At 35.4% G+C, this 23030-nt stretch overlaps 1 protein-coding gene across 2 annotated transcripts in view; it reads right to left on the reverse strand.

Moving 5' to 3' along the window:
* Positions 1 to 23030, reverse strand: part of LOC126745420 (vacuolar protein sorting-associated protein 11 homolog) — a 60621-nt gene that overhangs the window by 10560 nt on the left and 27031 nt on the right. Inside the window, exons 8-17 of one of the 2 annotated variants that reach the window (XM_050453274.1) lie at positions 21474 to 21804; positions 21253 to 21419; positions 20922 to 21196; positions 20694 to 20870; positions 20478 to 20643; positions 4877 to 5018; positions 4582 to 4819; positions 4362 to 4527; positions 4185 to 4304; positions 3945 to 4130 (exon numbers count right to left, since the gene is read on the reverse strand). In XM_050453274.1, the coding sequence (XP_050309231.1) occupies positions 3945 to 4130; positions 4185 to 4304; positions 4362 to 4527; positions 4582 to 4819; positions 4877 to 5018; positions 20478 to 20643; positions 20694 to 20870; positions 20922 to 21196; positions 21253 to 21419; positions 21474 to 21804 (1968 nt within the window). Of the gene's footprint in view, positions 1 to 3944; positions 4131 to 4184; positions 4305 to 4361; positions 4528 to 4581; positions 4820 to 4876; positions 5019 to 20477; positions 20644 to 20693; positions 21197 to 21252; positions 21420 to 21473; positions 21805 to 23030 lie in introns of both variants that reach the window. The other variant, XM_050453269.1, reaches the window with a different exon arrangement.

A 23030-nucleotide genomic window follows, 5' to 3' on the forward strand; every position in this document is an offset into this window, starting at 1 on the left:
TCTTATTTTAAGTGAATAAACTAAGTAGGTGTATTACAAATTTTGTGTTTTCTTTACTTTACTTTTATCTCAAACTTCCCTAATCTTGTCTGTCATTTTTTTATTACATATTTACAAATAAAATATTTTAGAAGACCTTAATTTTCAAATTAATATCTTACCTACAAATACCTATTTTAAAATTAAAACAACCATATTTTTTAATATTTAATACATTCAAATCTGTGTAATCGGTTTATAAAATTTCGCACGTCACTGGCCATTTCATGAATGAAATGAGACGGGTCTAGTCTACAACCACGTTCCCCGCACCGATACCGCTTAGCTACAGATTGGTTGGGCAGACTTTAGTTTAATTTTCCAATATTTTGATGTCAAAAATTTACTTTTATTAAAAAAAAGTTAATACTGTTCTGTTGTTTGAAATAAAAATTGTCTTGATGTTGTTTTTCAATCAATAACATGGTAAAAATATTGCTAATATGTTATATTATATTATATTTTCACAAATTTTTCTGCAGGCCTGATGTCTAAGTCTCCGGCTGAATAACTTGAAAATTCTTATTAGCAAAGATGGCTTTGAATTAGAAAAAAATGGACGACCATCTGTCATTAATTGTTTATATCTGTTTGACATTTGGCTTTTTCGATATTTTGTGAAATCAAAAATGGTATTCTCCAGTAGCGAACAACGTGATATGGTCCAAATTTACTATTCTTTGAATAGAAATTCGCAACGCTCCTGCCAACAATATCTGGAGCAATATCCAGAGCGCCCCCAACCTAATTACCACTTTTGACAGTTAGATGTCAAATGTTACAATTCAATATTTCAATAATTTTTAGAGACAAATTAGAAGTAAAGCGCATTTCTTTTTTTTTATCATAAAATTGTTATTATTTAATATTTTTTGGTGAAATTTGGTAAAAGGCCGTTTTGGGGGATGCCGAATCTAGTGGTGTGCACAATTTTTTGCTAGAAAAATGCCTAGCATGGTTTCTTAAAATTTGGCCCTTAAAAACTGACATTAGTAGGCCTTGGAATTTGCATGGCAGGATTTTTTTTTGTTATAATGATGCAGTTTTTCTGGACCTTTCTGGTCACACTGTATATTCGGGTGTCTTATTCCTTGAAAATTCCGTTCTTTCCCGTAAAATTTGAAAGCTTTGGGATGTCCGATGTATAAATTTACAAAATCCCTATGAACTGAACCATAATAATTAAACTTGAAAAAATCTAAAACCACTTCCTTCATCAGTGGCAAAGCAAGTAATATAGTTTATTACATTATAAAATAATTATTTTATAATTATATTATTACATAATAAATCATATTTTAAACGTTAGTAGTCACTGCTACGCTGTAGTGTAATCACAATATTATTATCCCAATATTTAAAAAATGGAGGTATTCAGTCCAACGAAAAGATGTACTAAAAATTCTCCACTATCGCTGAGTGAAAAAGTTATTATTTTAAATGTACATGATTGCATAAAACACGATTACCCTAGTTTTACTGTGCAAGAAATTGTTGAAAAATGTTCTCGAATGAGTGGAATTGGAAAGTCCACCATTTTCAAATTGTTCCGGGAAAGAAAAGTAGCAGGTCAAGTGGAATCTCCCAAGCAAAAGCCAGGACGACCTACAAAAGTCCTTGATGAAAATGCTAAGTGTATAATTCGAAGAAAAGTTCACTCTTTTTATTTTAAAAAGGAAATACCCACCCTAGACAAAATTTTAATGAAGCTTGGCCGAGATGACAGTATTCCGTTGATAAGTAGAAAACTTTTATGGAAAACTTTAAAAAATATGGATTTTGCCTGGGAAAAGCATAACCGCAAAGCACTTTTACTGGAGAGCGACGAAATTGTTTGTTGGAGACGACAATACTTGAGAAGTATCAAGCAGTACCGCAGGGAGCAAAAGAAAGTTTTTTATCTTGATGAGACGTGGATTAACGAAGGTTATATAGTCCAAAAAATGTGGCAAGACAAAAATATAACCAGTGCTCGCCAAGCTTTCATAGAAGGCCTGTCTACGGGTATTAAAGTACCTTCGGTAAGAGGAAAAAGACTTATAATCACACATATTGGAAGCGAAGAGGGATTTTTAAAAGAAGATCTGCTAACCTTTGAGTCGACTCGCACAGGAGATTACCATGAAGACATGAACTCAGACGTTTTCGAGGACTATTTTGGTGAAATGATAAAATTTCTTCCGGCTAATTCGGTGGTGGTTATGGATAACGCAAGCTATCATTCACGGCGAATAGAGAAGACGCCAACTTCAAGTTGGAGAAAGCAAGAAATTATCGATTGGCTGACTGCAAAAGGTATTGCGTTTGAAGAAAATTTGATAAAAAAAGAACTGCTGGCAATAGCAAACTTACACAAAACTCGTTTCATGAAATACGCCGTGGAAGATATAGCCGAAAAATATAATATAACTGTACTGCGCTTACCGCCATATCATTGCGAACTAAATCCTATAGAACTGATATGGGCGCAGGTAAAAGGATTTGTAGCAATACAAAACACGACTTTTAAAATGAAAGATGTTAAGCTACTGTTTGATCAAGCCATTACGGAAGCGACACCAGAGAATTGGCGAAAAGCAGTCCAGCATGTAATTAAGCAAGAGGACAAAATGTGGGATCTTGACAACCTCATCGATCAGACAGTCGATCCTTTAATTATAATGTCAAGAGGTGATGACAGTTCGTCAGATGACGAAGAAGACTACAATCTATTATAATTTAAAATTGTTATACACTGTTTAAAAAGTGCCAGATCCAAAAGTGACATTTCAAAAATTGTTTTACTCTACATATTATGTTCAATAAATTTGTGAAAAAAATATATTATTCCATTTAAACAAAAGTAACTTTCTAAAATAAAATAGCATTTAAGTACATTCATTATAAGGTAAAAAACAAGTCCCAGTTGCACGCCTTTGGCGAACCGTTTTCAATGTTTATCAGTGGGTAACAATGGGCAAAACTCATAAATTGACCCAAAACCGGGTGGCACTACCTACAATCAACGAAAAGAAAGAATTTTACATTGAAACAACTAATACCCAACTAAGGTAGTGGCATAAAATATTGGTGGATCACCAGGTACCACTTTTGCATACATAATGAGGTTTTATTCCTCTACACACTTCTGAAATAGAGTATAGTGAAAGCAAATGTTCCACACATTTCTTTTTAAATCCAGAATTATTGTTTCCAGTGACTTTTAGAAATGATTTTATTACATCGATTATCCAATATGACTTAAATTTTATATTAAAGTACTCTAAAGTGCAGAAATTATTCTCTATTAGACCAGTAGTAGTTCGAATGGCAAATTTTTGCATTCAGGCCAAGTTTGTCATTGAACCCAGGTAAATAATATCCCTTACCCAAATAAAGATTAAAAGAGAGCAAGGTACGTCAATATTGTTGCCTTTGCATCATCCTTAGCCCATTCAAAAAAACCTGACTCCAAACTGTATCAAAAAGGAAAGATTGCTTGTCTCCACATTAAGCCTGCTGAAGAGGATTTTTTACAAATATAAACTGACTGGTTTTTCGGAAAAACTTTGTTCCATTAGTTTTAAAGCCGAAGAAAAGTGAAACAATCATCAAGGGTTCAGAAGAGGGTCAATTTTATCTCGAAGCATGCAAGATAAATCTTATTAAAAGGGTCCTCTTTATCAATCTTGTAACTGGTAACAAAATAAATGCAAACACTAATTTAAACTTACTTTCAAATTAAAAAAAAATAGTTTTATTTCTTCATTGAATTTCCATATACAAGTCTCACACGCAGTTGTAGAGTGAGTTTATAGTTGTAGTGAGTTACCATAAAATTTGCTTATTGTTACACTTTTGTAATTTTTTTTGTCTTATTTTGGAATAGTTCCCTTGAATAATAAATAAATAAATAATGTTTTTACCTGCTTTCCTGTACTCTCATTCTAGCTTCCGAAATTGTATCGATATGTACTGCTTTTCTATTGCCTTCAGTTTGACGAATTCTAGCCTCCGCTCCAGGACCATATTCTCTCATCTCAGGTATAATAAGTTTTGCTTTTGATTCAGGCTTTTCAGATAAACCTAGAGTCTTTTCGACCAACTCATCGCTGCAATATATTCAATAAAAGTTTTAAGACTTCTACTAATACATAGTTCTATACCTTAAAATTTTATATTTATTAAAAACTCCTCTACCAAAATATTCTGCTGCAACCGAAAAGCCATCGTGTGCTTTATCCAGTTGAAAATGGAATGTTTCATGTAAATCTTTGTTATATTCTCTAAAAAGAAACGAATCTCAATATTTTAATAATAGTTTAAATCACTATGAGCATTACCTCGCCTTTAGGAGTTCCAATAAATTCTTATTCTCAGGTTGACAGGTAGGACATTCATTCTCATCATCTGAGTAACTTTGGAAGCAGTGCTGATGAAAACTGTGGTTGCACAGGAAATGAATCGTGGGCAACTCCAGAGAATGATGACACGCCGCACATTTATAACCTAAAACACTCCCCGTTTTTTACATTAACATATATTATTTTTTAATATAAATACCTTGCAGCAGAGTAACACCATTTTTAAGCTCTTCAAGTTGCTTCTTTAAATGTTCAGTATCTTTTCGGTAGTTCTTAGTAAGTTCGGTAATTTCATTCGTTTTCTTAATTTCTTGCTGAATTTCATTCATGATATAAGACCTCACATGTCCTAAACTAATTTCAGCGTTGCCAGTACCCACCGCATCTATGACCAACTGGGGCGAAAATAGTTTTTCTTTTGCTATCACTGTGAGTACCTAAATATATTAAGAGTTTTAAAATATCCAAAATTTGACACTGAGGAGAGGTATTGCCTCATTAAGTAAGTCCATGGAAGGTTGCTTGCTATCTCGCACACATGACCAAAGAGCTTGCACCCATAGGGTTGGTTCTTGATGTCCAAATCTGGTACAACACTCTAAAACTGATGTTGGATCATTCTTAGCTATATGGTACCTAAAAAGGGAGTTTAGTTAACTTACAGAGTGTTTATTTATTTAACGGTATCCACCAATTTTACAAAAATAAAATAATACAAAAGATACTAATAATAATACAACTTAAGCTAGATAATAGTAAGACATAAATCAAAGTTACAAATTAATTTAAAGAAACCTGTTAAAGTAACGAGAGTTATGTGATGCAACCAGGCCAAGAACCTCAGTTGACCCCATACATAATTATTATTATTATAAATATTCCTGAATTAACAAAATAAGCATTTTAATATTATTAGGCTCCATAAAAATTGCATTATATAAAATCACTTATCTATTAATTTTCGACGAATAAAGTTGTAGTTAATCGATGGTCAAATTTGTGTAGAATTTATTTTGAATTAAATTTATTCCTTTTTTTAAAAAGTAGATGTTCAATAATAATTCCATCACTGGCGCAGTCGGTAGGATGTAGGTGTCTGAAAGATTCCTGGTTGTGCAAGCAGTCCAAGAAAACGTTGCTGAAGCCAAGAAATCGTCAGTTTTAACTGTTTGTTGAGGCATTGAAACCAACCCAAGGCAAGAAGACCACAGCGAGAAGTAAAATCGTAAGTGAGTTTTCCTTTCGACTCCCATTTAATTTTATGATAATTGTTGTGTGTATATTTTGAATTTATTTTTTTAATTTTTGCAATTTATTATTAAGTATACTTTAAATTTACTAAAAGTGCGATAATTCGTTTACATTAGTTAAATTTTAATGTCAAATAGTGAAATTGATAATCTTACACAAAACCTTTCAAATATTTCTTTAAGAAACGTAAATTTAACAAATTTAACGTTAGAACCAAATTCATTAAATATGACTACCCTTACAGCAGCAAAAGAGATTGCTCATACTCTTAAAACATTTACAGGCAATAGTGATCATCTAGAATTTTTTATTTCAAGTGTAGACAAATTTTATAATAGATATTATATAGGCACTGTAGATGAATCTCTCAAAGAATTTGTTTTTGCTTCAATATGTTCTAAATTAACCGAAGAAGCAGGCGATTTTTTACTTTGTAGACCGGATCTAACGACCTGGCCCAAAATAAAAGACGCCTTAAGACAAAAATTTGGCGATAGAATAAACCGTCAAGTACTTTCTCAATAGTTGAATTTTCTAACTCGATCTAGAAAAGAGCCCATTTTAGATTTTATAGAAAGATTAAAAATTTTAAAATCTCGCATTTCCTTAAAAATCGCTGCTGATGATTCCCTAACTCAAGGTACAAAAGACGCTTTAATGGAGCAAACTGAATTAACAACTGTTACTGTTTTAATGTCTAACTCTCCTAGCGAGCTTCGAACAATTTTAATGTTACACAATCCCCAAAATATTGATGACGCAAGTTCAATTGTTCTAAACCATTCACTTATCGAACAGCAAATAAATGCTCGTAGTTTCATTCCACGACAAGAAATTTATAATACACCCCAAAATAGAACATCTCCCCAAAGAAATAATCGCCAAAATTTCAGCCATATGCCCCCACCAATTCAACAATCTTTTGTTCCTCCACAAAATCAATATTCTTTTCAAAATCCCTTTCCAATGCCAAACAACAACATTCAACCCCAGTTTTCAAATAATACAGGTGCAATATCTAAACAACCATTTCCAAGCCAACCTATAAATATTCAACCCCAACCCGTACGTCACTAATTAATTAATTAATTTAAGAGAACTCCTAAAACTGCTAAAAGAAACGTGCAAGTCAAGACTATACCTATCAAAAGAACGTTGCATTCAAGTTATAGGATTATGCTGTCCATATAAGAACTACTATCAAAATCTACATAGAAGAGTTTTTTCAGTCAATTTTTGCGACCGAAAATTCAGTCTATTTAAAAGAAAATCACAATCAGTCATGCCAGATATTAATATAAAAATAAAACACAAGTCTGAATTATTACGCCTTAACTCAAGTGAGTCCAAAGAGAGAACTGACATGACCGACTTGTAATCAGTATGACCTAATAGCTAATGGAACCTTAAGTTTAAAAGAACAATTTCTTAACAATTTATTTTGGACTTTCTCAATATTTTCAATATGCGATTTATAAAATGGAGACCATACGGGACTAGCATAGTCCAAACCAGAACGGACTAACGAATAGTACAGCACTTTATAGACAGAGCATGAGAAGTCTTGACTGCATCTAGTTATAAATCCTAGATTTCTATACGCTTTCTGAACTAACTTTGCAGCACGAGACAAAAATGTCAACTTAGAATAGAGAATTACTCCGAGATCCTTAACTTTCCTTACCGTTTTTAAAATAGTGGAACCTATACTATAATCAAACAATGTAAGATTGCGAATTCTTCCAAAAGTTATTGAATAACACTTCGGAACATTTAAATCTAAACCATTAATTCATAGAGATTATGCAAGTCATCCTGTAAGAATTGACATTGAAGATTAGAATCAATAGACAAAAACAATTTTAAATCATCAGCGAATAATAAAAATTCACAATTTCTCACAAATAATCCTATATCATTAACAAAGATTGTAAAAAGCAACGGACCCACATGTGACCCCTGAGGAATGCCAGATGGTACAGAAAAGCTGCTAGATAAGAAGTTTTTAAGCCGTATACATTGCGATCTACCCAGTAGATAGTCCCTTAGCCAACAAATAACATTTAATCCAAAACCCAAAGCTTGGAGCTTTGCCAGTAGAAGCGCATGATTAACTCTGTCGAACGCCTTCGAAAAATCCATATAAACAGCATCAACTTGTCAACCCTTACCAAAAGCATTAACCCTTTCGGTCCCAATAAGACAAATAAATCCCAATATACATGTCATAACATCTGCTAGGCGCTATCTGTCCCGTTTTGTAATGGAAATTGTCATTAGCGGGTATTTTAAAGTTTTAATTGTATAACAACAATTATTGTATACGGTCGAACAATGAATTATTATTGTTAAACCACTACAAAAATGGAGAATGTTTTGCGGAAACAGTTCGTAAATTGCGGGGCATTTTTTCCTCAAATCACACGACCGTCCAAAGACTTATTGATAAATTTGAACAAAATGGTTCTGTCGTGGATGTAAAAACACCAGTGCGTGAAAGTGTTGCCGAGAATTCGGGAACATCTATCCATCGTCGTGCACAGCAGTTGCACATTTCGAAGAGCACTACCCACCGAATTCTAACAAAAGATCTTTATTTACATGCCTATAAGATTCAATTTACCCAAGAATTAAACAGACGAAAAACAATGAAAAACACAAAGTCACGGTGTCACAACATTTACTTAAAGCTACACGTGTTTCGCTCTATTCAGAGCATCATCAGGCCTAAAACAATAATAATTAGTATTGAAAGGAAAAAAAGAGGACATTAAAAAGACTAAAACCTTAAAAAGCCACTAACGTTGGCAAAACAGTAAATAAACATACATTTAAGGTTAGGATGACTATACAGTTATTTAGAACCAAAAAATAAAAAATTGTAAAATAATATCACACCTATTGGGAATCGAACCCGCGACAACAAGCTTACAAGCCAGAGACTATAACCTATGGGCTACCTGAACACTGAGAAGAAGTTCAAAATATTTGTCGTTAAGTAACACAATATTAAACTTATTTCAGTTGGAAGAGATTATGTAAATATAAGATTGATTAAATAAGATTATTAAAAATAAGGTTGGGTTCAAAATTAAATACGTCGTTAACACAGACAAGAACAGGACTCTTCTTGACTTTAGTAATTTCCATTCTCTCCAGAAGGTCAAGCTTGTGAGAAAAGTGATGTGTGGAAGCTAACAGGTGATTCGCAAACGCTGACTTTGTATCACCGACGTCTGTATTTTTAAATTTCTCAAACAACGCTACATGTTCTTTAACCCGTGTAGAAATTTTTCTTCCAGATTGGCCAATATATACAGCGTCACAATCCCCACATTTCAAAGAGTAAACCCCTGATTTCGAAAAGACATTTGCCTTGTCTATCACGCTCACTAACTGTTTTTTTAAATTATTCGCGGTTTTGATATTAGAGGTCTTAAAAAATTTAGCTAAATTTAATGAAATTGAGCTGAAAAAGGACAAAGATCTAAAGGACTTTTTGTCGTCTTTCTCATGAAGAAGATTGTAAGTCAACCTGTATTTATTTAAGAACTTAAAGTATAATTTGTTAATTAAGTAAAGTGGGAATCCATTATTAAAGGCAATATGTTTTATAATATTAAGCTCTTTAGCAAACGCTTCCTTTGACAGGGCGATGTTAAAAAGTCTGTAAAAGAAAGAATTGAAGGAGGCAAATTTGTATGGATAGGGAGAAATAGACGTGTATTGAATGACATTATCAGTAGTTGTGGGTTTACGATATATTTCAAATATTAGTTTATTATTGAGTCTTTCTATAAGGAGGTCTAGGAATGGCAGTTTACCATTTTGTTCTTCTTCAATGGTAAAAGAAATCTTTGGGTGCAAAGAATTCACAAAACGAAGAAAATTTGTCAAATCTTCTTTCTGGCCATTCCAGACAATGAAAATATCGTCAACGTACCTCTTATATTCAATGAGAAACTCCCCAAACCTACCCTTAACCATCCTTTCTTCTAGGTTGCTCATAAAAATTTCACTTAACAGTGGGGAAAGGCATGAACCCATAGCCAATCCAGAGACTTTGAAAAATTTATTATTGAATTGAAAGAAATGTTGATTCACAACAAGGCTGAGCAAGTCCAAGAGGTTATCAACTATAACTCGACTAAGGGAAGATGTTAATAGTAGAGTTCTTACCAGATCTATACATTCTGTAGGGGGAATGCTAGGAAAAAGATTTTTTACATCCAAAGAAATAAGTATAGATCCGTCAGGTATGTAAAGATTTTTCAGACTATTTGACAAATCCACTGAATTTTTAGTTGAATAAACACTCCTAAACTTAGTCACCACCCTCAAAACTGTGTTTAACCAAGCTGATAAATGGTAGCAGGGGGAATTGATAAAAGAAACCACTGGTCTTATGGGAACATTGTTTTTGTGAATTTTTTTTTTTTGGAAGACCGTAGAGAATTGAATTGAATTGAAACCGTAAGAATTTGAATTTTAATAATGGATTCCCACTTTACTTAATTAACAAATTAAACGTTAAGTTCTTAAATAAATACAGGTTGACTTACAATCTTCTTCATGAGAAAGACGACAAAAAGTCCTTTAGATCTTTGTCCTTTTTCAGCTCAATTTCATTAAATTTAGCTAAATTTTTTAAGACCTCTAATATCAAAATCGCTTTAAAAACTGCGAATAATTTAAAAAAACAGTTAATGAGCGTGATAGACAAGGCAAATGTCTTTTCGAAATCAGGGGTTTACTCTTTGAAATGTGGGGATTGTGACGCTGTATATATTGGCCAATCCGGAAGAAAAAGTTCTACACGCGTTAAAGAACATGTAGCGTTGTTTGAGAAATTTAAAAATACAGACGTCCGTGATACAAAGTCAGCGTTTGCGAATCACCTGTTAGCTTCCACACATCACTTTTCTCCAGAGGTCGGAACTGAAATACTTCATGAATGCCCTAAAGGGAAAAAGCTTGACCTTCTGGAGAGAATGGAAATTACTAAAGCCAAGAAGAGTCCTGTTCTTGTCTGTGTTAACGACGTATTTAATTTTGAACCCAACCTTATTTTTAATAATCTTATATTTACATAATCTCTTCCAACTGAAATAAGTTTAATATTGTGTTAGAATGCCTTGACTTAACAACAAATGTTTTGAACTTCTTCTCAGTGTTCCGGTAGCCCATAGGTTATAGTCTCTGGCTTGTAAGCTTGTTGTCGCGGGTTCGATTCCCAATAAGTGTGATATTATTTTGCAATTTTTTGGTTCTAAATAACTGTATAGTCATTCTAACCTTAAATGTATGTTTATTTACTGTTTTGCCAACGTTAGTGGCTTTTTAAGGTTTTAGTCTTTTTAATGTCCTCTTTTTTTCCTTTCAATACTAATTATTATTGTTTTAGGCCTGATGATGCTCTGAATAGAGCGAAACACGTGTAGCTTTAAGTAAATGTTGTGAGACCGTGACTTTGTGTTTTTCATTGTTTTTCGTCTGTTGTATACGTCGATCTCTTTGTGAAAAATGGATGAGATTTTCTTATTTAACCAAGAGTTAAAGCCAGTGGACCATGCGACGCGCCGTACATTTTCTTCTTGGGTATTGCAAAAACAAACAAATGGATGTCGATTTTTCGAAAAAAAATTTATTTACCGATGAGGCACACTTTCACCTTAATGGCTTTGTTAATAAACAAAATTGCCGAATTTGGGGCGAAGAAAATCCTAAAGTCATTCATGAGAAGAAAATGCATACATTAAGAGTAACTGTTTGGTACGGACTTTGGACAGGTGGAGTAATTGGACCGTACTTCTTAGAGGCTGAAAATGCAGTTACCGTGAACAGCGAACGCTATCGTAATATGCTCACTGAGTTTTTATGCTCTCAATTGGATGGTATGGATACGGGCGGTATATGGTACCAACAGGACGGTGCGACATGTCACACTACACGTGAAGCAATTCAATTGTTGCAAAGAAAGTTTCCCGGTCGAGTCATTTCACGGAATGGAGACCAGAACTAGCCCGCAAGATCATGCGATTTAACGCCTTGTGACTTTTTTCTTTGGGGTTTTTTTAAAATCCCTCGTATACGCTAATAACCCAACAACAATTCCACAGTTGAAAAACGAAATTAGACGTATTATTAGCGAAATTGGGCCGCAATTATGTGAAAATGTAATTGAACATTTCTCAAAACGAATAAGAGTCTGTCACGAAAGTCGAGGCGGCCATTTGCCAGATATTATTTTTCACGTTTAATTGCAGTGTATTAGCTTTACATTAAAATATAAATAACACTCAGTTTAAAATAAATTATGACTTTTATTTACCAATTAAAACGTGCGCTCTTATTGAGACACCCTTTACAAAAGGTCATAAAACTTATTTAGGGAAATATTTATATCAGAAGTGTTGTTTATAACGGATCAGTCGACAGATGCAAGGAAATTATTTAACGATACAAAATCAGCATTTTTGAAGTCAGAAAACTTTACTGAATATTTCAGAGACCTTGACATATATGGTACTAAAAAGATACATTCATACGGAGTGTGTCGAGAGCCAGCCCAGAAGACCCATTAATATTAGAAAAACAAAAATCAAGAATGTGCCTTCCGGACTTGGGGTAGGTGAAACATTTCTTTACCATCTAAGTAATTAGATACCTGTCCAAGCAGTGAAGCTGGTGCGACATTCGAACACCCATCCGAACAGATAACTTTAAGATTTTGATTTTTATAAAACTTTTGTTAAGACTTTTTTTGAATTTTTGAGAAAATGTTGTTTATTTTTCGAACCTTTACCATATCTTTACGTTTTTTATCTGACTGTTAAAGAAGAATATTAACAATTTTTTTTTGTAAACCACCCCATCATCATCTTTGCACTGATTCTTCCGGTCTAGCAACGAAGGCTCTTGCCGGTCTTTTGATTGATCCTTTAGTCGAGATTAGGCGCCATCTTTTATGATTCTAGGTGCTTGGACTTTTAACTTGCTCGGAGAATAGGATGATGTCTTGCACTGATTTCATCCGGACTAGCTACGGGGCTCTTGCTGGTTTCCTGATTTACTTTGTTGTTGATGTTTTTTTGGCGCCTATCTTTTCTTTCTTGGTCGCATCGAGGTGCTCTAGCATTTGATGGCTCGGAAAGCGGGGACAGACTGAATAGGATGAGGAAGCGTTGGTTGTATTTATGCACTGGGTGGGCGGCTGGGATTGGTTGGATACATTGGTTTAGGACACGCCCACCCAGGTCATCGGTTTTGGGCCGGTGTTGTGTTTTATTTATTTATGTGTTGTTTTTTTTTATATATGTTTTTTTTATTTTATGAAGAAGTAAAAGTTTAAATTAAAAAAGTTTAAGAGAGTAATAATTGTAATGCTGGGTTTGACGTTAATTTATTTAGTTTAGAGATTAGATTATTTATTTTAAGATTTATTTCGTCCTCCGGCAAGGATAAAAGAGATATAAGAGTATTGTGCTGTGCTGATATTTCAATCTGTTTGGCCCCCAGGTCGGGTTGTTTTGTTGTTTCTGTCCTCCCGGACGCCGGGCCCGAAGAGGGCACTCTTTTCAACGCTTCAGCGAAGTTCTTCTTACTGTTAATATAATTCGGATTTTTGGGGCAGCGCCAATAGCTAGCCGGGTGGTCGCCGCCGCAATTGCAACACTGGGCCGGTGCTGCACGTTCTTTTTTGCATTCTGTGTATATGTGATTGCCTTTGCACTTGTGACATCTCGGCCCCGCATTGCAATTGCTCGCGGCGTGACCAAATTCTTGACAGCGATGGCACTGCCCCACCTGTCTTATATTATTGACTTTAAATGTTCTTAGGTGCTCCACTCGGACCCTTATGTTCAGGAGGTTATCGATTTTGTAAATGTCTTCTTGGTCTTTACTGATTAGGAACCGGATGAGATCTGTTTTCCTTTTTCGGCCTGGGCCGGTGTTAAACCAGCCCATTTCTTCAGGTTCAAATCCCATCCGGTTTAGTGCCTCTTCTATCTCTCTTAGGTCGAAGTTCCTGTCAAATCCTCTCAGGATCAGGTTCAACTTCCTGTCCCCCTCCAGGAAGAAGGAGTGGAACTCCACCTCCCTTTTCCTGAGGAGAGCAGTCAGGTTTTTGTGATCCTGAGCCGTTTTTGGAAAGAGTGCCAAACCTAGCCTCTCTTTTTGTACCTTTAATATATTAATTTTATTTTCCATGATAATTTGGTACTTTTCTGCCCAGTTGGTTGTGTCTCTGATGACAACTTTAGGTATTTTTGAGCTGCTAGGTTTAGTACTCGTCCCTCTTCCTGCAATTGAAAGATTATTCAAAGGCATATAGAGAGGATTCTTTTCAGGTAGTTCGTCCCGCTTTCCCAGATTTTCATCCGCCGTATCATCTGGGAGCGCTGAGGGACCAGGTTCTTCGTCTGAGTCTGTGTCTTCTTGTGACATCTCCTCCTCTTGCGGGGAGGAGACGCCTGTGTCTTTTTTAAATCTTTTACTAGGATTTTCTTCTTCAATTTTGTTGTCATTTTGCTGGTCCCTCAACACTCCCAACTGCTCGGCAAGGTTTTTATTTTCCTCTTCCAATTCCTCGTTTATTTTGAGAATTTTTTCCATATTATCATTCAAGTTGCAGTTGGGAATTGAAGACACGGTTTTATTCTTTAAGAATTTCTATTTCTTCTTCAGTGTTTTTAAGCTTTATTTTAAGTTGTAAGTTTTCTTCTTCGAGTTTTTTGTAGTCTTCAATTTCCATCCGCAACACCCTGATCTCCGACTGGAGGCCATCACAGATTGTTTTGTAATTTTCTGAATTTTTATGTTTCTCTGTTTCAGTATTCTGATCGGGATTGTGGGATGGGGTTTTGGAATATCTTCTTTCCAGAAGAGGTTTTTGGAAGGGGTAAGGACTGCCTGCTAGAGACTTACCCCGCTCTAGGTTTTCTTGTTTTCCTTTTTTCTCCGTTTGTTCGGTGTTTGAGGGCTCATTTTGGGTGGGTTGACGTCTGTGTCTTCGGTGGTTTGGCCCCCCACTGACTATGGGGGGCGAATTGACGCTGTTGTCCGCCGTTTTGGAGGGGTTTTATTCTTCTTTTTGCTGCTCAAGTACTTCTGAATCTTCGTTGACTGTTGACTGCAACTGCCACAACTGCAACTGCCCAACTGCCAACTGCAACTGCCAACTGGAGAATAGGAGCCGACTGGTCGGGATAGGTTTGATTGCATGTATTTATGAGGTCTGGGTGTGATGGTATTGGACGCGAGCCTGTGGAGCAGACCACGCCCCCTCAGATTGCGGAACTTTTGGCTAGCGAGAAAAGGTCGGGCGGAGGTGTGAACGTAACCGGTCCTTTACGGTGTTGTTTGGTGATAAATTAGGTTTTTGGCGGTTGGATTGGGTTTTGTATGAGGTTTATTTTTGTGTGGTTATTAAGGATGGGAATTGGGATTTGGACATGTTAGGAAGGAAACGAACGGACACTGCGAGAACCTAGACCTCGACTCCCAGTAATAGTTTGATCGCCGGGTTGGAGTTTAATTTCTCCAGTTTTGCCATTAAGTTATCGATTTTTTTTTCCAGGATCCCGTCGGGCAAACTTAAGAGATTTAGGAGATTTGTGTTTTTAATTGATAAATCGGGCCATTTCATGTGCGATGGTGTATTGCCATCCTTTGGCTCCGCCCTCCTGTTATTAGAGTCCGAGTCGGTCGTTCTCAAGGTCTCAGCGAAGCTTTTTTTTTGGTTGTTTGTGTTTTTTGAACAGCGCCAATAGCTCGCCGGATTGGCACCGCCGCAATTGCAACACTCAGCCGGGGTTGCTCTGTTCTTTACACATTCTGAATAGAAATGTTCGCCCTTGAACTTGTGGCAACGCGGCTTTGCGTTGAAATTATTCAGAACATGACCATATTCCTGGCAGCGATGACACTGCCCAATTTGCTTCCTGTTTTCAATCGTCTAAAGCGCTCAACGCGGACCCTAATCTTTAATATGTTATCAATTTCAAACACATTCTCCTGATCTTTGGGGACGAGGAATCTGATGAGGTCTGTGGGTCTTCGTCGGCCTGGGCGCATATTCGTAAATACCCGACGCGTTATGGACTCGAGATATTTCGGCTGCGCCCGAGCATCGTTTACTAAATACCTGACATATCATGACGACACGTCTGTTATTTATCTTTTGTGTTGTGTTTTGTCTTTTAATTTTTTATCATTTATTTGGCTTTCAAATTCAAGGCTGTGAACAAGTAACACGTGTTTTCCGAAAGTAGATAAAATAAAAAATGTGTGATTTAGGTGATCTACCAAAAAACTATGAAGCATTAGTAGGTACCATAGCGCAATAATTGAGAAAGGTATTCAATATATTATGACCAAATTTAGGTCAAAAGAAGATGTCGAGGTAAGTAAAATTCTAGGTAAATATAGCTAACTCGGGAATTTTCGTAACTGGCGTAATTAAGAAGATCAATTAGATAATAATTATAAAGCTTAATGAACAAAAAGGATAATATAATTAGGACTATAAATTAGGCATGGGATGCAAGGAAAACAAGATACAATCTTGGCATCTTTGATGTCACATGTTGATAGATTTTGGTTTACTTTACGGGTCATTGACCTTCGTGAATACTATTTATTTTATTGCTTTATAAAATTAACTCTGTTTTGTAGTGATACATAATATATCATATTATTATACTTCTCAGGGAGTGTATGGGTTTATAAAATTATAAAAAAACTGCTTTTTTTAAGTACAAATTTTATGAAAATTGACGCGGTCGATATGTGGATGCGCGGAAGAGGACGAAAATTACGTAAAAAAACAGCTGAATATAAGTAGGCAAATGATACATCAAAATACGTGGAATATCGGGTAGCATTAAAAAATTTATTAATAAAGTGGGCGTCCGGTTAAAAAAAAATATTTATTTTATTATAACTAAAAGACTATAATCCTGGCGTATCCCTTTCCCTCACAATATTGTCTGTTGTTTTTCCACTTAATATTATTTACAAAAGAATGATATTTAAAATAAATAAACACAATAAAATAGACTCGCTTTTCTCATCGCAAACAACGTTTGACAGCACTAAATGTGTTTGGCATCCTCCGAGCTGTTTTCAAATACGGCTCAAAACGCCTTACGTTGTATAGGGACTAGTAGCTCGCGATGGTACTCGTGGAGCACCAACCAAGAGATGGCGCTAAATAACGTTAATTTATAAAGAATAAATTACCGTAATCCATGTAGGAAAATTTGGCTTGTAGCAGGGAGGGATCCAGGAGGAAGCCTAATATCTTATTACTTATACCTACGTACATGAAACTCAGTCATCGTTCATGGGTTTACAAATTACCTTTGTAATTACGTTGCAATCCATAGACGGTTGGGTTCAGTTACTCGCTTAGGTATAATGTTATACGAAATTACTACAAATCGACGCAAAAAAATAACATTCTCTCCATAATTTCGTCTACTAACGTCAAATTGATTTCGTTAAAGAAATGGATGGCTGTTTTACAAACTGTGACAAAAGAAACATAGACTATTGAGAAAACTTTTAAGGTACCTACTAATACTCCTCGAAATATATTCAAAAGAATATATAGATGTCATTTTAACAGATCAATAAAAAGACCTGCAACCAACTCAGAGCTTGAAACTCAAAATAATAAACGTAAACGGAAGTCAAAGAATTCAGATTGTAAAGCAAAAATAAATATCGTTATAAAGAAATTATTTGAGGAATCTAAGTCAAAGAAAAAAATCCGTTTACAGTAGAAGGGCCTTGCATGATAAAATTTTAAGATGTGCATAATCACCTAACAAATACTGTGTCAGCATTAAGGGAAAGACAACTAGGCGATGAAGCCAAGAATCATTTAGTAGAACTTTTTAATCGAGGACACTCTGCGGCTTCAGCCTATCACACTTTTTGCGCGAAAAAAATGAAAGAATATAGAGCTAAGTATGAGGACATTTTATATGATAGGTAACAATATATTTCATATTCAGGGCCGGTTTATCAATGAAAGGTTTTCCCTATTAACCCAAGGGTTAATTTTTGTCAAACATATCCAATATCCATATTAAAGTGACAATTTAGACATGAGTTAACCCTCGGCTTAGGCATAACGATCGTTTGATAAAGCGGCTCTTATGAATATATTTTATATTCTTATATTTTTAGGTTCTTTATGCCAACTAAAAATGACGTCACAAATTTGTGGAAGAAGAAATTTAAGGAAGACTTCGGTGACTGAACTGGACGTCCCATGTTAGAAAAATTAGAAGAAACTTTAGCGAAACATAAAGAAAGCAATAATGTGCTTTACAAAATATCTCGATTGCATGAGGATTATGCTGTTGCTATCTATACTCCATTGATGCAGCGCGCACTAAAACTAAAACAAGCTAACGAAGTCATATTTGTAGATGCCTCCGGTAACTGTGACGGTTATAACCGTAAAGTATCTTTCTTTGTCAGACCGCGGCAGGAGGATTACTGTTGGTTGTATACTAAGCAGTTGCCAAAAATCAGACTTATTTGATGTAGCTGTGAAAGACTTAATAGACATTATGCCCCAAAATATTCAACCAACGGTAATTTTAACAGATAATGATTTAGGCGAACGTAATAATTTACAAACTAACTGGCCTCATGCGACATTATTACAGGTACATTCCATGTTCTTAAGGCGATATGGCGCTGGATACTTACGAGTAAAAATGGCGTTCAGCGAGACGATGCTCTAAAGTATTATAAACTTTTCAAGAACATTTTGAATGCAAAAACACTTAATGAACTTGAGGCAAACAAAGAAAAGTTCTTTAAAGATTGCAACCATAAGGGTTTTAAAAAGTATGTGAGCGAAATATATAAAAACATTTTGTCGACTTACGACGACGTTTCGGTTGGTAAGTATCTCCAACCGTTATCAAGTGTAAACTGTTTACACAAAGAAAAGAAATACCAAGTCTCCACATTGTCTGAAAACATGTGTTGCAAAAAATATAGCTTTGGGAATCAATAAATCAAAAAAATAAATCTGTCTAAAATTGAGCCTAAAAAGTTTTGTTTATTCAGGGTGACCCAGCTTTACCTAGGAATATTTAAAATTTTAATAAAAGTGAACAATTTTGATTTTCTAAATTTTTTAAAAATTCTTCATTGATTTCGAAATAAATTAAATTAGAAGAATTTATAATACTTTTACTTACTACTAAAATTTTTTTTTTATTTCTCTTCTAATTTTATTATACAGCAAATAATGCGTCAGTTACATAAGTCTGATACGTCTGGTATATAATAAAGCGAGTTCGAGTGGATGACGCGTCAGGTAATAAGTCTGATGCGTCTGATATGTAACGAAACTACTTCGGGTGGATTATACTTCGGGTATTTACGAATATGCGGCCTGGGCCGGTTTTAAACCAGCGCAGATCCTCCGGCTCAAACCCCATCGCTCTCAGCTCCTCCTCGACCTCTTCTAGCTTGAAGTTTTGGTCAAGTCCTCAAGGAAGAAGGAATGGAATTCCATTCCCTCCTCCTTGAGAAGTCCTGTTAGTGCCCGGTGGTCGTTAGGAGTTTTGGGGAAGAGTGCTAATCCCAATCTGTCTTTCTGCACTTTTACTATGTTTATTTTTTTTTCACAAAATAACTTGTATTTTGCGGCCTAGTTTTTTGTGTCTCTTAACACTACTTTTGGGACTTTGTTAATATTTGTGCTGGGATCAGTGCTCCTCCCTTTGCCCGCTAGGGTAAGGGCATGTACAGTGGATTTTTTTTTAAATTTTGGCGTAGGATTTTCGGTGGAGTTTTGGATGGGATCTGAGGCTGACGATGTTGAGGGGACTGGCTCCCTGTTTGTTGTTATTTCAGGGTGAACCAGTTCCGAGGCCGGCTTACCTCCGTCTTGTGAGGGGGTGGAGACAGGCCCGCGTCTTCCCTGGTCCTTTTATTTTTATGCTCCTTTTGATTTTCATCACTAGCCAGACCCCTCTGTGCCATCAGTTTGACTCTTTGAGTTCGGAATTTTTGATGGTAAGGGTTTCGTTTTGAGTCAACACCTCCCCGAGTTTACATTTCAGGTCCGAGATCTGCCCATTGAGAGCTTGGTTTTCAGAGATTAACTTATTTATCTTTTGTTCAAACAATTGTATTCTCTCGATGATCTGAAAGTTTCTAAGTTTAATCTCATACATTTCGTTTGCGTTTCTCTCAATTTGCAAATCTCGTTCCCGAATTTTCTCCTCGAGTTTGCGTACTCTTTCCTCGCTTTGCCTAATTTCCGCACTCTGGGGTGGCGCTTTGCCAGCTTCCAGGTCGGGGTTTGGAGTGGTTTTGAGTGATTTTGCTAGTCTGGGATCAGTACGGGATTTGGTATGGGGTTTAAGGAACTTAGAGGAGTCGTCCGAAGCCTTGTAGTCTTCACTTTTGGTGGATCTATCAGTTGAGTATCCATCTGACACGTCCATTCTTTGCTTCTCCTCTGTTTTTTTTCGGCGATAGTTGTGCCCCCCACTGACGATGGGGGGCGAGTCGACGTTTTTCTCCGCCGTTGTTACTTTGGAGCCTTCTCTGCTTTGATGAAATTGGGTGTATCGCTGTGTATTCAATGGATGACTTTTTAAACTGACGTGCTCTTGTGGCAATCACTGGATGAATAATGAAATCGAATGAATGAAACCGAATGAATTGTAAATCACCCCAAGATCCAGAAGAGATAAGGTTGTGAACAAATTTCTGGATTAATTTTTTTTTCACTCCTCTCACCCAATCATAAAAAACCAGTGATACCTACCAATCAATGAAATATAAAAAAATTAAATATACCTTAGTATTTGTTGATACAACTTTTGCTCCTCATACAAATACAAAATCCCTTTACTAAACGAATGCATATTGCACACTACTAAAGCGTGGGCTTTATCAAGTTTTACATCTGGATTTTGAAGCAGTTCCAAAATACTTTGTGCCAGTTTATTTTTCTCGCTTGTCCCTAAAATGAACTAAATAGATTTCTGACTGACTAATACTAAAATTTTTCACCTTCAGTTGTAGACCACACATGCAAATAATGTTCCAAAAGGGTGCTGTAAACTGAAGGACTTAAGATACACCCCTCTGCTATAAGATACTTTAAGAACTCCACCAGTCTTTCAGAGTTGTTTAGGAAAAGATGGATAAAATCTTCTGGGTCCGATTTAAGTATAACATCAGAATTTCCTATAATTCGAAATATTTTTAAAAAGCAAAAGATTTTTTTTTCCAATATACCTGACATCATATTTTCTGAAATAATGGGACTATTTTCAGGTTTGTAATTAGTACAAAGTCTTTTCAAAAATTGCGTACTTTCATGGGGCAAATGTTTAACCAATATCTGGCCATATTTTTTCATGTAATGGTCGGCATCGGTGAAGAATTGAAGGTTTGCAATATAGTTTAAAACTTCCGAATATTTCTGGTGGTCTTCGATTTGAATTTTTATGTACCAATCGTGTTTTTCGTGCTTTTTTGCTAGCATTAGGGCCTCTGCAGGACTTCCATGCCTTTGAATAAGAATTTACTATTATTGTTAATTAACAAAGATCAGTTAAAAACTTACCTGCAAACTTTAATGGCAACATCAACATCATAGTTCAAATCACTTTCTTTAGAAAGAATAAATTCTTTTAGACTATCACTTTGCCCCATTGCATTATTTAGTTTTGTATAGCAATTTAAGAGCAATGTGGTGTGATCTTCTGTTGCTTGCCCTTGCTTATGTAGAGCCTAAAAGTTCGTTAATTAAATATATAAATGTAAAACAATTTAATTAGAACCAACTTGTAAATACATGGTGAGTTTCTCCAGATGTTGAGAGTCCAAAAACTTTCTGATAACACAACTAGGTTCTAATTTTCCAATTGTTTTAATATACTGCTCGATAGCCCCAGTAAAATCTCCTTTGTCACACAAATGGTCACCATATTGCTTAAAGATATCAACCAAACCATCTAAATCGTATTGCTGGCTTTTAGCGATTCGTATAGCAACGTCATAAAGATTTTTTTTGAAAAGAAGAGAGAGTTTAGACTGAAGATCTCTCTCATCCAGATGGTACATGTGGAAGTTATTGTCTAGGATAAAAAATGAGCCCCACTCATGGAGCACTGACCTAAAAGTGTAAATTAGTCGCATAAATTTGTTAGTATAAATAAAGGAGTAGGTTATTCATCCAATTTAGTGAAAAAACACTTTAGGCTCTTACAACTCTTAATGTTTAGTAAATATAAAGAGTATTTCCAGGGTAGTATTTCTTTATTTCAAATAAGTGAACTAAAATTTAAAAAATTGTAATTCTAAATATGTTTCTTTTATATGTCTTAGAAGAACTTATGTACATTTATTTAACAACACTACCTTACAAGTAAAAACCCAATTATAAGGCAGTACAAAAAAAAACAAAATTACAATACATACTTAAGAAAAACTTAACAAAAACCAAACAATTTCTGCTAATGAAAATCGAGACATATTTTCGACAACCTATTTATATCATTTTTCTAAAACAACTGACCGAAGATTCCGCAAATAGATCGTTATCCTTTAATATAGTGTTATAATTATTATTACACATTGCGTATAAAGATAAAAACTTCAAAATATTCGTATGGGGAGTCTGCAAGTAGAAAGTATTATTAATGCGAGAATTGAACTGTGGTATAGTTCATACGATCTTAATCCGAACGGTGGCAAAATTGGGGAACAGTCAATATTCCGCAACTATAGGTATTAAAATAAGAAGGGAAATATATGTGATTAGTCCTCATATCTTTCGAAGGCGACGAACGCCGGGATTTTTAGCCACCGGCCCGGCCGCGTAATTCCAGACCCCAACCTTAATTAGCACGCCTCAGCTTGAGAACCGTCCGATGACATCCGATCATGAAAATTAACGTACCCCAACCCGGTTCAGCGCGTAATACTTTGCCCAACCACATTCAGCGTGCATTACTGAATCAGTTTGGAGACTAGTATTCGAGATTGTATGATTGCGAAGTGAAACGCGAAGCACGTGCTACCGTATTAAAATGTTCTAATCTTGCAAATATATTACTTTTTTTTTTTAAATTGTGTCAAGCTGTAAATTCAGTACTTCTTCTGTGTTCATATGCATCATGTCAGAGCTCAAGAAACTTCTAGAATTTGATATCAACTGTTTGGTAATTGAGAATCAAAGCGAAATAAACAGTCCTGAAAATTTTACCGCTGTAGTTCGAACTAAGTTTAGTGGAGAAAATCTAGGCATAGAAATCAATAACTGGTTATCCAAGTCTGTCTATCCATTCTGAAGCCACCTGTACAAACTGGATTGTATGGAAAACAATTCCACATCCTAAA

Source organism: Anthonomus grandis, chromosome 1 (assembly GCF_022605725.1).
Source record: "Anthonomus grandis grandis chromosome 1, icAntGran1.3, whole genome shotgun sequence".
In the NCBI taxonomy this organism is placed as follows: Eukaryota; Metazoa; Arthropoda; class Insecta; order Coleoptera; family Curculionidae; genus Anthonomus; species Anthonomus grandis.